General features: G+C 48.3%; 1 protein-coding gene across 2 annotated transcripts in view; it reads left to right on the forward strand.

Annotated features, from left to right (window-relative positions):
• The window catches only part of CHN2 (chimerin 2), a 531,221-nt gene that overhangs the window by 464,958 nt on the left and 52,135 nt on the right, over positions 1–14,128 (forward strand). For both annotated transcript variants that reach the window (XM_085630409.1, XM_085630408.1), the window contains exons 11-12: positions 12,571–12,708; positions 13,886–13,991. In XM_085630409.1, coding sequence (XP_085486535.1) covers positions 12,571–12,708; positions 13,886–13,991 — 244 coding nt within the window. The remainder of the gene's footprint in view (positions 1–12,570; positions 12,709–13,885; positions 13,992–14,128) is intronic.

The raw sequence follows: 14,128 nt of genomic DNA on the forward strand, positions 1-14,128 counted from the left end.
AGCCTGTGATGTTGCACCATACCAACTTCTGGTTAGCAGCGTCTAGAGGTAATTCAGCTTGTGATGTTGTGCCATACTAGCTTGTGGTTAGCAGCGCCTAGAGGTAATTACGCTTGTTGTGTTGCACCATACCACCTTGTGGTTGGCAGCGCCTAGAGGTAATTCAGTCTGTGATGTTGTACCATACCAGCTCTGGTTAGCAGCGTCTAGAGGTACTTCAGCTTGTGATGTTGTGCCATACTAGCTTGTGGTTAGCAGCGCCTAGAGGTAAGTACGCTTGTTGTGTTGCACCATACCACCTTGTGGTTAGCAGCGCCTAGAGGTAAGTCAGCTTGTGATGTGGCACCGTACCAGCTTCTGGATAGCAGTGCCTAGAGGTAATTCAGCTTGTGATGTTACACCATACCACCTTGTGGTTAGCAGCGCCTAGAGGTAAGTCATTTTGTGATGTTGCACCATACCAGCTTCTGGTTAGCAGCACCTACAGGTAATAAAGAATATGATGTTGTGCCATAATTGCTTGTGGTTAGCAGCACCTACAGGTAATTCAGCTTGTGATGTTGTGCCATACTAGTTCCTGGTTAGCAGCGCCTAGCGGTAGTTCATCTTTTGATGCTGCTTCATGCTAGCTTCTGGTTAGCAGCTCCTAGAGGTAATTCAGCTTGTGACGTTGCATCATACTAGCTTCTATTTAGCAGTGCCTAGAGGTAATTCAAGTTGTGATGTTACGCCATACCAGCTTCTGGTTATCCTCGCCTACAGGTAATTCAGCTTGTGATGTAACACCATACTAGCTTGTGGTTAGCAGCGCCTAGGGGTAATTCAGCTTGCGAAGTTGCGCCATACTAGCTTCTGAGTATCAGCACCTAGAGGAAATTCAGCTTTTAATGTTGCTCCATACTAGCTTCTGGTTAGCAGCACCTAGAGGTAATTCAGCTTGTGATGTTGCGCCATACTAGCTTCTGGTAAGCAGCGCCTAGAGGTAATTCAGCTTGTGATGTTGCGCCATACCAGCTTCTGATTATCTACGACTAGAATTAATCCAGCTCGTGATGTTGCACCATATCAGATTCTGGTTAGCAGCGCCTAGAGGTAATTCCACCTGTGATGTTGCACCTTACCAGCTTCTGGCTAGCAGCGCATAAAGGTAGTTCAGCTTGTGATGTTGCACCATACTAGCTTCTGGTTAGCGGTGCCTAGAGGAATTTCAGCTTGTGATGTTGCGCCATACTAGTTTTTGGTTAGCAGTGCCCAGAGAAAATTCAGCTTGTGATGTTGCGCCATACCATCCTCTAGTTAGCAGCGCCTAGAGGTAATTCAGCTTGCGATGTTGCACCATATCAGATTCTGGTTAGCAGCGCCTAGAGGTAATTCAGCTTGCGATGTTGCACCATATCAGATTCTGGTTAGCAGCACCTATAGGTAATTCAGCTTGTGATGTTGCACCATACCAGCTTCTGGGACGCAGTACCTAGAGGTAATTCAGTTTGTGACGTTGCACCATACCGACTTCTGGGTAATTCAGTTTGTGATTTTGCACCATACCAGCTTCTGGTTATCAGTGCCTCCAGGTAATTCGGCTTATGATTTTGTGCCATACTAGCATGTGCTTAGCAGTGTCTACAGGTAATTCAGCTTGTGATGTTGTGCCATACTAGTTTCTGGTTAGCAGCTCCTAGAGGTAGTTCAGCTTTTGATGCTGCTTCATGGTAGCTTCTGGTTAGCAGCTCCTAGAGGTAATTCAGCTTGTGATGTTGCATCATACTAGCTTCTAGTTAGCATCACCTAGAGGTATTTCAGCTTGTAATTAGGGGTGGGCGGAATGTTTAAAATCTCCGCAAACACGCAGAAATATCGCGAAGGTGAGGAAGTTTTTTTCCCGCCCGTTTGCGGTATTTTCTGCGTGTTTGCGGCTCGCCAACTTACCCATGCGGTGGCTTGCGGGCGCGGCCATCTTGTTTTCACTCTTTTCGCGGTGCATGATCGCGAGAAGAAAGACGTGATCGCGCGACGCATGACGTTACTGCGGGCGCGAACTGTCGCGAGACATCGCAAATGGCTACCAACAATCCAACATCTTGTGGAGAACGCGACCGGAACGGGAAAACTTGTCGGCGAACGCGGGGATTCAGGTGAGGCGAAGAATGTATTATTTTACAGCGCGAGCAAGAACCAAATTATCGCTAAACTGCGGAATGCGGAAATTTTGACATATTCGCGCTCTCCGCGGAACGTGAAAATGTCAAATTATCGCAATTTCCGCGAGCGGAACGGAAATTTAGCCCAGGCCTACTTGTAATATTGCATTGTCCTAACTTCTGGATAGCAGTGCCTAGAGGTAATTCAGTTTGTGATGGTGCACCGTACCAGCTTCTGATTAGCTTCGACTAGAATTAATCCAGCTCGTGAATTTGCACCATATCAGATTCTGGTTAGCAGCACCTATAGGTAGTTCAGTTTGTGATGTTGCATCATACCAGCTGCTGGTTAGCAGTGCCTACAAGTAATTCAGCTTGTGATGTTGCACCATATCAGATTCTGGTTAGCAGCACCTATAGGTAATTCAGCTTGTGATGTTGCACCATACCAGCTTCTGGGACGCAGTACCTAGAGGTAATTCAGTTTGTGACGTTGCACCATAACGACTTCTGGGTAATTCAGTTTGTGATTTTGCACCATACCAGCTTCTGGTTATCAGTGCCTCCAGGTAATTCAGCTTATGATTTTGTGCCATACTAGCATGTGCTTAGCAGTGTCTACAGGTAATTCAGCTTGTGATGTTGTGCCATACTAGTTTCTGGTTAGCAGCTCTTAGAGGTAGTTCAGCTTTTGATGCTGCTTCATGGTAGCTTCTGGTTAGCAGCTCCTAGAGGTAATTCAGCTTGTTATGTTGCATCATACTAGCTTCTAGTTAGCATCACCTAGAGGTGTTTCAGCTTGTAATTAGGGGTGGGCGGAATGTTTAAAATCTCCGCAAACACGCAGAAATATCGCGAAGATGAGGAAGTTTTTTTCCCGCCCGTTCGCGGTATTTTCTGCGTGTTCGCGGCTCGCCAACTTACCCATGCGGTTGCTTGCGGGCGCGGCCATCTTGTTTTCACTCTTTTCGCGGTGCATGATCGCGAGAAGAAAGACGTGATCGCGCGACGCATGACGTTACTGCGGGCTCGAACTGTCGCGAGACATCGCAAATGGCTACCAACAATCCAACATCTTGTGGAGAACGCGACCGGAACGGGAAAACTTGTCGGCGATCGCGGGGATTCAGGTAAGGCGATCGCGCGCGCGCAAGAATGTATTATTTTACAGCGCGAGCAAGAACCAAATTATCGCTAAACTGCGGAATGCGCAAATTTTGACATTTTCGCGCTCTCCGCGGAACGCGAAAATGTCAAATTATCGCAATTTCCGCGAGCGGAACGGAAATTTAGCCCAGGCCTACTTGTAATATTGCATTGTCCTAACTTCTGGATAGCAGTGCCTAGAGGTAATTCAGTTTGTGATGTTGCACCGTACCAGCTTCTGATTAGCTTCGACTAGAATTAATCCAGCTCGTGAATTTGCACCATATCAGATTCTGGTTAGCAGCACCTATAGGTAGTTCAGTTTGTGATGTTGCATCATACCAGCTTCTGGTTAGCAGTGCCTACAAGTAATTCAGCTTGTGATGTTGCATCATACCAGCTTCTGGTTAGCAGCGCCTAGAGGTAATTCCACCTGTGATGTTGCACCTTACCAGCTTCTGGCTAGCAGCGCATAAAGGTAGTTCAGCTTGTGATGTTGCGCCATACTAGCTTCTGGTTAGCGGTGCCAAGAGGTATTTCAGCTTGTGATGTTGCGCCATACTAGTTTTTGGTTAGCAGTGCCCAGAGAAAATTCAGCTTGTGATGTTGCGCCATACCAGCCTCTAGTTAGCAGCACCTAGAGGTAATTCAGCTTGTGATGTTGCACCATACAAGCTTCTGGGACGCAGTGCCTAGAGGTAATTCAGTTTGTGACGTTGCACCATACCGACTTCTGGGTAATTCAGTTTGTGATTTTGCACCATACCAGCTTCTGGTTATCAGTGCCTCCAGGTAATTCAGCTCATGATTTTGTTCCATACTAGCATGTGCTTAGCAGTGTCTACAGGTAATTCAGCTTGTGATGTTGTGCCATACAAGTTTCTGGTTAGCAGCTCCTAGAGGTAGTTCAGCTTTTGATGCTGCTTCATGGTAGCTTCTGGTTAGCAGCTCCTAGAGGTAATTCAGCTTGTGATGTTGCATCATACTAGCTTCTAGTTAGCATCACCTAGAGGTATTTCAGCTTGTAATTAGGGGTGGGCGGAATGTTTAAAATCTCCGCAAACACGCAAAAATATCGCGAAGATGCGGAAGTATTTTTCCCGCCCGTTCGCGGTATTTTCTGCGTGTTCGCGGCTCGCCAACTTACCCATGCGGTTGCTTGCGGGCGCGGCCATCTTGTTTTCACTCTTCTCGCGGTGCATGATCGCGAGAAGAAAGACGTGATCGCGCGACGCATGTCATTACTGCGGGCGCGAACTGTCGCGAGACAGCCCAAATGGCTACCAACAATCCAACATCTTGTGGAGAACGCGACCGGATCGGGAAAACTTGTTGGCGAACGCGGGAAATCAGGTAAGGCGATCGCGCGCACGCAAGAATGTATTATTTTACAGCGCGAGCAAGAACCAAATTATCTCTAAACTGCGGAATGCGGAAATTTTGACATTTTCGCACTCTCCGCGGAACGCGAAAATGTCAAATTATCGCAATTTCCGCGAGTGGAACGGAAATTTAGCCCAGGCCTACTTGTAATATTGCATTGTCCTAACTTCTGGATAGCAGTGCCTAGAGGTAATTCAGTTTGTGATGTTGCACCGTACCAGCTTCTGATTAGCTACGACTAGAATTAATCCAGCTCGTGAATTTGCACCATATCAGATTCTGGTTAGCAGCACCGATAGGTAGTTCAGTTTGTGATGTTGCATCATACCAGCTGCTGGTTAGCAGTGCCTACAAGTAATTCAGCTTGTGATGTTGCACCATATCAGATTCTGGTTAGCAGCACCTATAGGTAATTCAGCTTGTGATGTTGCACCATACAAGCTTCTGGGACGCAGTGCCTAGAGGTAATTCAGTTTGTGACGTTGCACCATAACGACTTCTGGGTAATTCAGTTTGTGATTTTGCACCATACCAGCTTCTGGTTATCAGTGCCTCCAGGTAATTCAGCTTATGATTTTGTGCCATACTAGCATGTGCTTAGCAGTGTCTACAGGTAATTCAGCTTGTGATGTTGTGCCATACTAGTTTCTGGTTAGCAGCTCCTAGAGGTAGTTCAGCTTTTGATGCTGCTTCATGGTAGCTTCTGGTTAGCAGCTCCTAGAGGTAATTCAGCTTGTTATGTTGCATCATACTAGCTTCTAGTTAGCATCACCTAGAGGTATTTCAGCTTGTAATTAGGGGTGGGCGGAATGTTTAAAATCTCCGCAAACACGCAGAAATATCGCGAAGATGAGGAAGTTTTTTTCCCGCCCGTTCGCGGTATTTTCTGCGTGTTCGCGGCTCGCCAACTTACCCATGCGGTTGCTTGCGGGCGCGGCCATCTTGTTTTCACTCTTTTCGCGGTGCATGATCGCGAGAAGAAAGACGTGATCGCGCCACGCATGTCATTACTGCGGGCGCGAACTGTCGCGAGACAGCCCAAATGGCTACGAACAATCCAACATCTTGTGGAGAACGCGACCGGAACGGGAAAACTTGTCGACGAACGCGGGGATTCAGGTAAGGCGATCGCGCGCGCGCAAGAATGTATTATTTTACAGCGCGAGCAAGAACCAAATTATCGCTAAATTGCGGAATGCGCAAATTTTGACATTTTCGCGCTCTCCGCGGAACGCGAAAATGTCAAATTATCGCAATTTCCGCGAGCGGAACGGAAATTTAGCCCAGGCCTACTTGTAATATTGCATTGTCCTAACTTCTGGATAGCAGTGCCTAGAGGTAATTCAGTTTGTGATGTTGCACCGTACCAGCTTCTGATTAGCTTCGACTAGAATTAATCCAGCTCGTGAATTTACACCATATCAGATTCTGGTTAGCAGCACCTATAGGTAGTTCAGTTTGTGATGTTGCATCATACCAGCTTCTGGTTAGCAGTGCCTACAAGTAATTCAGCTTGTGATGTTGCATCATATCAGCTTCTGGTTAGCAGCGCCTAGAGGTAATTCCACCTGTGATGTTGCACCTTACCAGCTTCTGGCTAGCAGCGCATAAAGGTAGTTCAGCTTGTGATGTTGCGCCATACTAGCTTCTGGTTAGCGGTGCCTAGAGGTATTTCAGCTTGTGATGTTGCGCCATACTAGTTTTTGGTTAGCAGTGCCCAAAGAAAATTCAGCTTGTGATGTTGTGCCATACCAGCCTCTAGTTAGCAGCGCCTAGAGGTAATTCAGCTTGTGATGTTGCACCATATCAGATTCTGGTTAGCAGCGCCTATAGGTAATTCAGCTTGTGATGTTGCACCATACCAGCTTCTGGGACGCAGTGCCTAGAGGTAATTCAGTTTGTGACGTTGCACCATACCGACTTCTGGGTAATTCAGTTTGTGATTTTGCACCATACCAGCTTCTGGTTATCAGTGCCTCCAGGTAATTCAGCTCATGATTTTGTGCCATACTAGCATGTGCTTAGCAGTGTCTACAGGTAATTCAGCTTGTGATGTTGTGCCATACTAGTTTCTGGTTAGCAGCTCCTAGAGGTAGTTCAGCTTTTGATGCTGCTTCATGGTAGCTTCTGGTTAGCAGCTCCTAGAGGTAATTCAGCTTGTGATGTTGCATCATACTAGCTTCTAGTTAGCATCACCTAGAGGTATTTCAGCTTGTAATTAGGGGTGGGCGGAATGTTTAAAATCTCCGCAAACACGCAGAAATATCGCGAAGATGCGGAAGTTTTTTTCCCGCCCGTTCGCGGTATTTTCTGCGTGTTCGCGGCTCTCCAACTTACCCATGCGGTTGCTTGCGGGCGCGGCCATCTTGTTTTCACTCTTCTCGCGGTGCATGATCGCGAGAAGAAAGACGTGATCGCGCGACGCATGACGTTACTGCGGGCGCGAACTGTCGCGAGACAGCGCAAATGGCTACCAACAATCCAACATCTTGTGGAGAACGCGACCGGATCGGGAAAACTTGTTGGCGAACGCGGGGATTCAGGTAAGGCGATCGCACGCGCGCAAGAATGTATTATTTTACAGCGCGAGCAAGAACCAAATTATCTCTAAACTGCGGAATGCGGATATTTTGACATTTTCGCGCTCTCCGCGGAACGCGAAAATGTCAAATTATCGCAATTTCCGCGAGCGGAACGGAAATTTAGCCCAGGCCTACTTGTAATATTGCATTGTCCTAACTTCTGGATAGCAGTGCCTAGAGGTAATTCAGTTTGTGATGTTGCACCGTACCAGCTTCTGATTAGCTACGACTAGAATTAATCCAGCTCGTGAATTTGCACCATATCAGATTCTGGTTAGCAGCACCTATAGGTAGTTCAGTTTGTGATGTTGCATCATACCTGCTTCTGGTTAGCAGTGCCTACAAGTAATTCAGCTTGTGATGTTGCATCATACCAGCTTCTGGTTAGCAGCGCCTAGAGGTAATTCCACCTGTGATGTTGCACCATACCAGCATCTGGTTAGCAGCGCATAAAGGTAATTCAGCTTGTGATGTTGCACCATACCAGCTTCTGGTTAGCAGCGCATAAAGGTAATTCAGCTTGTGATGTTGCACCATACCAGCTTCTGGTTAGCAGCGCCTAGAGGTAATTCCACCTGTGATGTTGCACCATACCAGCTTCTGGTTAGCAGCGCATAAAGGTAATTCAGCTTGTGATGTTGCACCATACCACCTTCTGGGTAGCAGCGCCTAGAGGTAATTCAGCTTGTGATAGCTTGTGATGTTGCACCACACTACCTTGTGGTTGGCAGCGCCTAGAGGTAATTCAGTCTGTGATGTTGTACCATACCAGCTCTGGTTAGCAGCGCATAAAGGTAGTTCAGCTGTGATGTTGCACCATACTGGGTTGTGTTTAGCAGCGCCTAGAGGTAAGTACGCTTGTTGTGTTGCACCATACCACCTTGTGGTTAGCAGCGTCTAGAGGTAAGTCAGCTTGTGATGTGGCACCGTACCAGCTTCTGGATAGCAGCGCCTAGAGGTAATTCAGCTTGTGATGTTACACCATACCACCTTGTGGTTAGCAGCGCCTAGAGGTAAGTCATCTTGTGATGTTGCACCATTCCAGCTTCTGGTTAGCAGCACCTACAGGTAATAAAGAATATGATGTTGTGCCATAATTGCTTGTGGTTAGCAGCACCTACAGGTAATTCAGCTTGTGATGTTGTGCCATACTAGTTTCTGGTTAGCAGCGCCTAGCGGTAGTTCATCTTTTGATGCTGCTTCATGCTAGCTTCTGGTTAGCAGCTCCTAGAGGTAATTCAGCTTGTGACGTTGCATCATACTAGCTTCTATTTAGCAGCGCCTAGAGGTAATTCAAGTTGTGATGTTACGCCATACCAGCTTCTGGTTATCCTCGCCTACAGGTAATTCAGCTTGTGATGTTACACCATACTAGCTTGTGGTTAGCAGCGCCTAGGGGTAATTCAGCTTGCGAAGTTGCACCATACTAGCTTCTGGTTAGCAGCGCATAAAGGTAATTCAGCTTGTGATGTTGCACCATACCAGCTTCTGGTTAGCGGCGCCTAGAGGTAATTCCACCTGTGATGTTGCACCATACCAGCTTCTGGTTAGCAGCGCATAAAGGTAATTCAGCTTGTGATGTTGCACCATACCACTTTCTGGGTAGCAGCGCCTAGAGGTAATTCAGCTTGTGATAGCTTGTGATGTTGCACCATACCACCTTGTGGTTGGCAGCGCCTAGAGGTAATTCAGTCTGTGATGTTGTACCATACCAGCTCTGGTTAGCAGCGCATAAAGGTAGTTCAGCTTGTGATGTTGCACCATACTAGGTTGTGTTTAGCAGCGCCTAGAGGTAAGTACGCTTGTTATGTTGCACCATACCACCTTGTGGTTAGCAGCGCCTAGAGGTAAGTCAGCTTGTGATGTGGCACCGTACCAGCTTCTGTATAGCAGCGCCTAGAGGTAATTCAGCTTGTGATGTTACACTATACCACCTTGTGGTTAGCAGCGCCTAGAGGTAAGTCATCTTGTGATGTTGCACCATACCAGCTTTTGGTTAGCAGCACCTACAGGTAATAAAGAATATGATGTTGTGCCATAATTGCTTGTGGTTAGCAGCACCTACAGGTAATTCAGCTTGTGATGTTGTGCCATACTAGTTTCTGGTTAGCAGCGCCTAGCGGTAGTTCATCTTTTGATGCTGCTTCATGCTAGCTTCTGGTTAGCAGCTCCTAGAGGTAATTCAGCTTGTGACGTTGCATCATACTAGCTTCTATTTAGCAGCGCCTAGAGGTAATTCAAGTTGTGATGTTACGCCATACCAGCTTCTGGTAATCCTCGCCTACAGGTAATTCAGCTTGTGATGTTGCGCCATACCAGCTTCTTATTATCTACGACTAGAATTAATCCAGCTCGTGATGTTGCACCATATCAGATTCTGGTTAGCAGCGCCTAGAGGTAATTCCACCTGTGATGTTGCACCTTACCAGCTTCTGGCTAGCAGCGCATAAAGGTAGTTCAGCTTGTGATGTTGCACCATACTAGCTTGTGGTTAGCAGCGCCTAGAGGTAATTCAGCTTGTGATAGCTTGTGATGTTGCACCATACCACTTTGTGGTTGGCAGCGCCTAGAGGTAATTCAGCCTGTGATGTTGCACCATACCAACTTCTGGTTAGCAGTGTCTAGAGGTAATTCAGCTTGTGATGTTGTGCCATACTAGCTTGTGGTTAGCAGCGCCTAGAGGTAATTACGCTTGTTGTGTATCACCATACCACCTTGTGGTTAGCAGCGCCTAGAGGTAAGTCATCTTGTGATGTTGCACCATACCAGCTTCTGGTTAGCAGTGCCTGCAGGTAGTTCAGCCAGTGATGTTGCTCCATACCAGCTTCTGGGTAATTCAGTTTGTGATGTTCCATCATGCTCGCTTCTGGTTAGCAGCGCTTAGAGGTAGTTCAGCTTTTGATGCTGCTTCATGCTAGCTTCTGGTTAGCAGCGCATAAAGGTAATTCAGCTTGTGATGCTGCTGCATACCAGCTTCTGGTTAGCAGCGCCTACGGGTAATTCAGCTTGTGATGTTGCGTCATACTAGCTTCTTGTTAGCAGTGCCTAGAGGTAGTTCAGCTTTTGATGCTGCTTCATGCTAGCTTCTGGTTAGCAGCGCCTAGAGGTAATTCTGCCTGTGATGTTTTACCATACCAGCTCTGATTAGCAGCGCATACAGGTAATTCAGCTTGTGATGTTGCACCATACTAGCTTCTGGTTGGCAGCGCCTAAAGGTAATTCAGCTTGCGATGTTACACGATACCAGCTTCTGGTTAGCAGCGCCTAGAGGTAATTACGCTTGTTGTGTTGCAACATACCACCTTGTGGTTAGCAGCGGCTAGAGGTAAGTCAGCTTGTGATGTGGCACCGTACCAGCTTCTGGCTCGCAGCGCCTAGAGGTAATTCAGTTTGTGACGTTGCACCATACCAGCTTCTGGGTAATTCAATTTGTGATTTTGCACCATACCAGCTTCTGCTTAGCAGCGCCTAGAGGTAATTCAGTTTGTGACGTTGCACCATACCAGCTTCTTGTTAGCAGCGCCTAGAGGTAATTCAGCTTGTGATGTTGCACCATACCAGCTTCTGGTTAGCAGCGCCTAGAGGTAATTCCACCTGTGATGTTGCACCATACCAGCTTCTGGTTAGCAGCGCATAAAGGTAATTCAGCTTGTGATGTTGCACCATACCAGCTTCTGGTTAGCAGCGCATAAAGGTAATTCAGCTTGTGCTGTTGCACCATACTAGCTTGTGGTTAGCAGCGCCTAGAGGTAATTCAGCTTGTGATAGCTTGTGATGTTGCACCATACCACCTTGTGGTTGGCAGCGCCTAGAGGTAATTCCGCCTGTGATGTTGCACCATACCAGCCTCTGGCTAGCAGCGCATAAAGGTAATTCAGCTTGTGATGTTGCACCATACCAGCTTCTGGTTAGCAGCGCATAAAGGTAATTCAGCTTGTTATGCTGCACCATACTAGCTTGTGGTTAGCAGCGCCTCCACGTAATTCAGCTTGTGATAGCTTGTGATGTTGCACCATACCACCTTGTGGTTGGCAGCGCCTAGAGGTATTTCAGCCTGTGATGTTCCACCATACCAGCTTGTGGGACGCAGTGCCTAGAGGTAATTCAGTTTGTGACGTTGCACTATACCGGCTTCTGGGTAATTTAGTGTGTGATTTTGCACCATACCAGCTTCTGGTTAGCAGCGCCTAGAGGTAATTCAGCTTGTGATGTTGCACCATACTAGCTTCTGGTTAGCACCGCCTAGAGGTAATGCAGCTTGTGGTGTTGCGCCATACCAGCATCTGGTTAGCAGCGCCTAGAGGTAATTCAGCTTGTGAAGTTGCACCATACCAGCTTCTGGTTAGCAGCGCCTAGAGGTAATGCAGCTTGTGGTGTTGCGCCATACCAGCATCTGGTTAGCAGCGCCTAGAGGTAATTCAGCTTGTGAAGTTGCACCATACTAGCTTCTGGTTAGCAGCGTCTAGAGGTAACTTCTTGTGATGTTGCGCCATACTAGCTTCTGGTTAGCAGTGCCTAGAGGTAATTCAAGTGTGATGTTGCGCCATACTAGCTTCTGGTTAGCAGTGCCCAGAGAAAATTCAGCTTTGATGTTGTGCTATTCTAGCTTCTGGTTAGCATCATAGCACTTAGAGATAATTCAGACAGAAGCTGAAACAGCAAAAATAAACTATGAAAGCAATGCTCAGCCCCCTCTTCGGAGTTTTGCCCACTCCGCGCTCCACGTCACGCGCGGAGTTCCCAAAAACTCTGCGTAGTGGCGTTTTTTCTCTCACTCCACTTGCCAAGCTTAAGTTTGCAAGTGCGAGCAAATAAATTCGTACTCTGGGCCAGTTCGTGGTGCTGACACTATCATTGGCAACGCTGGCATGGCAGTGGGCACTGCAAGCTACATTGGACTCCCGACATGGGCCCTGGCACTTACTGTTTTTACAAATTAAGTACTGCGTGATAAATTGTGTTTTTCAGGAAACATAATGCAGCCTCTTATAAAATAGATATATTATACAATAACTTTCTAGATATAAAATGTGTTATCTCCACTGAAAGTTTCACAGACCTGCACTGATTAGCCTCTGAGGTATGACAGACTGAGATACAGACCTGTGCTCTGCCGATTCCTCTCACCACAGCAGCAGGCGCTCAACCCACGAGGCTGTCTTGCTGGCTCTGCTGATAGACATTCTCTGAGGGGACAGTACTGGAAGGGGTGGTGGTGGATGGCAGAGGGCAGTGGGCAGTGGGGTGTTTGTGAAGGCATCCTCCTTCACTGTTTGATGCCCCAAACTACCTCTATGACTCAGTCTCTGCCTCCCCCCTAGATGGCGACAAAGCTGACATCTCTGCCCAGACCTACCAGGACATCAACATCATCGCCGGGGCACTGAAGCTCTACTTCCGGGACCTGCCCATCCCCGTCATCACCTACGAAGCCTACCCCAAGCTCATTGAAGCTGCGAGTGAGTATGCAGCGCCTTGTAAGTTGTCTCTCAGGGCCGTAGGTGGTGTGTGTACCTCAGGGCCGGACTGGGAACCAAAACCGGCCCTGGCAATGTGCTTGGCCGCCCCCCCTCCCCATCCCCCCCAGGGGGCTGGGGGTGCCGCCAAGCTCTTTTCCAGGGCCGGTTTTCGGCCGATTTTGTTACAGGGCCGATTTTGCAGCTGCCCCCAGGGGCCCAAAACCGGCCCCCACTTGTGCAGCGCACCGGGGGACTGCCCGGTGCCCGCTACGGCCAGTCCGGCCCTGGTGTACCTCTCTGTCCCTGCTCCACGAGCCTCGACTGTGAGCATGGAATGTAACTCCCTCTCTGTTACAGAAACAAAAGACAGACGCTGCTTGTGATGTGCGGCAGGATCTGTGGGAAGGTCACGTGGTCTGTGATGTCCTTAAGAATGCAGGGGGGTCCCAGAAGAGACGCGCTGTATGTGATGTACTGCAGGCTGTATGTGGAGATCCTGTGGTCTGTGATGTTTTTAAGAATGTGAGAGACGTCCCATTGGAGACACATGCGGCTTGGGATGTCCTTAATAGTTGTGTATCTTGTCTCACAGGGCCTTCCCCTGTAGTGCTCTAGGTAGTGGTGGAAAGGTCCCCAGATTGCCCCCACTGCCCCTTGACAGCACATATGCAAACCCCAAAGTCAGGTAAATGGTTCCAGTCACCTCTTTTTGGATTTGAAGGAGTGTTGGGGGCGTAGCTCACCCCTTCTCTTCATTGGATCTTTCATAGATTCACATGCTTGAGTCATCCCCACCTTCAGTGATGGATTCCTAGCCTGATGATGGGGTTTGATTGCACTGTGAGACAGATTAGACCGGAGAACTGTGGTTACACTTGAGTAATTGTGTCTTATCTTCCCTCCCCTCCCTCCCTGTACCCCTGTCTCGGGCCCAGCGGGCATCTTGTTACTGCCCCAGCCCCAGCGGCCCCACGCAGTGAATCCTCACTGACTCCGTTTTCATCTTTCTACATCCCTCCTCTCCTCCTTGCATCTAGAATATTTCTCACCCCTGCCTACCAATCACACGCAAGCCTCGGAGTAGATTCCTACCTTAGCTCAGCCGCAGCTGGAGCGCAGCCCGCGCCTGAGCCCACAGTGCTAACCTGGCCGCCATCTTATTGTGTTCTTGTTCCAGAGCTCTCTGATCCAGACAAGCGCCTTGAAGCTGTGCACGAAGCGCTCACGTTACTGCCTCCAGCGCACTTCGAGACGCTGCGATACCTGATGATTCATCTCAAGAAGTAAGCACCCCCCCCCCCCCCTCTTGGGGCTCAGTCCCCTCAGACGAGTAGCAAACCAGAGAAGAGGGCGCTGGGTGGATGGGGAAAGGCACTTACCGGCAGGAAACAGTTGGCAGCTTTTTGTGCCACTTCATAGG

This window comes from Triturus cristatus, chromosome 10 (genome assembly GCF_964204655.1).
Source record: "Triturus cristatus chromosome 10, aTriCri1.1, whole genome shotgun sequence".
NCBI classification, from domain to species: domain Eukaryota; kingdom Metazoa; phylum Chordata; class Amphibia; order Caudata; family Salamandridae; genus Triturus; species Triturus cristatus.